Source organism: Zophobas morio, unplaced genomic scaffold (genome assembly GCF_036711695.1).
Source record: "Zophobas morio isolate AGI-343-1 ecotype UQ-CSIRO unplaced genomic scaffold, CSIRO_AGI_Zmor_V1 ptg000029l, whole genome shotgun sequence".
In the NCBI taxonomy this organism is placed as follows: domain Eukaryota; kingdom Metazoa; phylum Arthropoda; class Insecta; order Coleoptera; family Tenebrionidae; genus Zophobas; species Zophobas morio.
The window spans coordinates 7,196,353-7,197,473 of NW_026972134.1; the positions used below are offsets into that span (position 1 = coordinate 7,196,353).

Below are 1,121 nucleotides of genomic sequence, written 5' to 3' on the forward strand. Positions count from 1 at the left end.
TTAATTTAAAAAATTTATTTTCTTAATTTACAAATTAAGCTGATAAAACGCAAGCGCCTCCGACAGCTTTAATTTTATCTTCTGCTGACTTGGAAAAGAACTTGGCTTTAACGATAACAGCTTGGTTGGGAAGTCGTCCTTTCCCCAACAACTTGTAATACCCCTGTAACAAAACCTTCTATCACTACCACTACAAAAATAACACTCACACACAGCAAACACCCATACACAATCAGTGAAAGAACCATCAGCATCAAATTAAGACCGCCCGTTCAAATATCATCATTAAACACACATAACTCTTATTAACCTAAACATACTCACAGCCTTAACGATATCAATAACTGGGGCTTTGCCTTCTGGGTGATCCTTATACTTCAACCTTGTCTGTTCACTGACAAGAGTCCACAACTTATCTAGATTGATAGCTGGGGCCCATTTCGTGTTTCGTCGTAAGTGGTAATTTCTCATACCCAACTGCAATTACATCATTAGAAACGTCCATGAAAGTGATAGCTACTAACCTTTCCGAAGTAACCTGGATGGTACTTGTCAAAATTGATTCTATGGTGGTGCATGCCGCCAGCATTACCGCGACCTCCAGGGTGCTTCCTATGTTTACCTACAAAAAAATTCGTTATTCGTGTTCGCACAAGCAAGTAATTTTTAATGTATGTGAATGGGAATCAGTTAAGAACATGAATCAAAGTTAGGTCATACCGCCCGTTCGTAAATCATCATTAATTTTAGTGAGTGTATGGGGTTATAAAAGGTGTTCTACATACCAATACGACCATGTCCATGGCTCACGTGGCCCCTGAGCTTCCTAGTCTTCTTTCTGTGAGTCGACTAAAACATAACCATAAATGTTAAGATTTGTCAGATTTTACATAAATTTGTAAGAAAAAGTGAGGAACACATTGATGTTAGTTTAAATTTAATAATGCAAGTAAGTTTAAAGGGTGGATGACTTAGATTTTTATGAAAATGTATGAAGATTGTAAACACAGAAACACTCACCATGTTGGAAAGAAATTGTTACGATCGAAAAGGTGGCAGCACGGGCGAGCAGGAGTACCAACACAAGCTGTGTCACAACAATACAGAGACGTATTCAGTGA

General features: G+C 38.1%; 1 protein-coding gene across 1 annotated transcript; it reads right to left on the bottom strand.

Annotated features, from left to right (window-relative positions):
- Rpl27a (Ribosomal protein L27A) lies at positions 1 to 1,062 on the bottom strand. Its single transcript, XM_064066834.1, has 5 exons — positions 1,021 to 1,062; positions 786 to 849; positions 525 to 622; positions 325 to 477; positions 1 to 163 (listed from the first exon to the last, which is right to left on the bottom strand). The coding sequence occupies exons 1-5, from the start codon at positions 1,021 to 1,023 to the stop codon at positions 35 to 37; spliced, it is 447 nt and encodes a 148-aa protein (XP_063922904.1). The 5' UTR covers positions 1,024 to 1,062; the 3' UTR covers positions 1 to 34.
- Between the last annotated feature and the right edge of the window lie 59 nt (positions 1,063 to 1,121).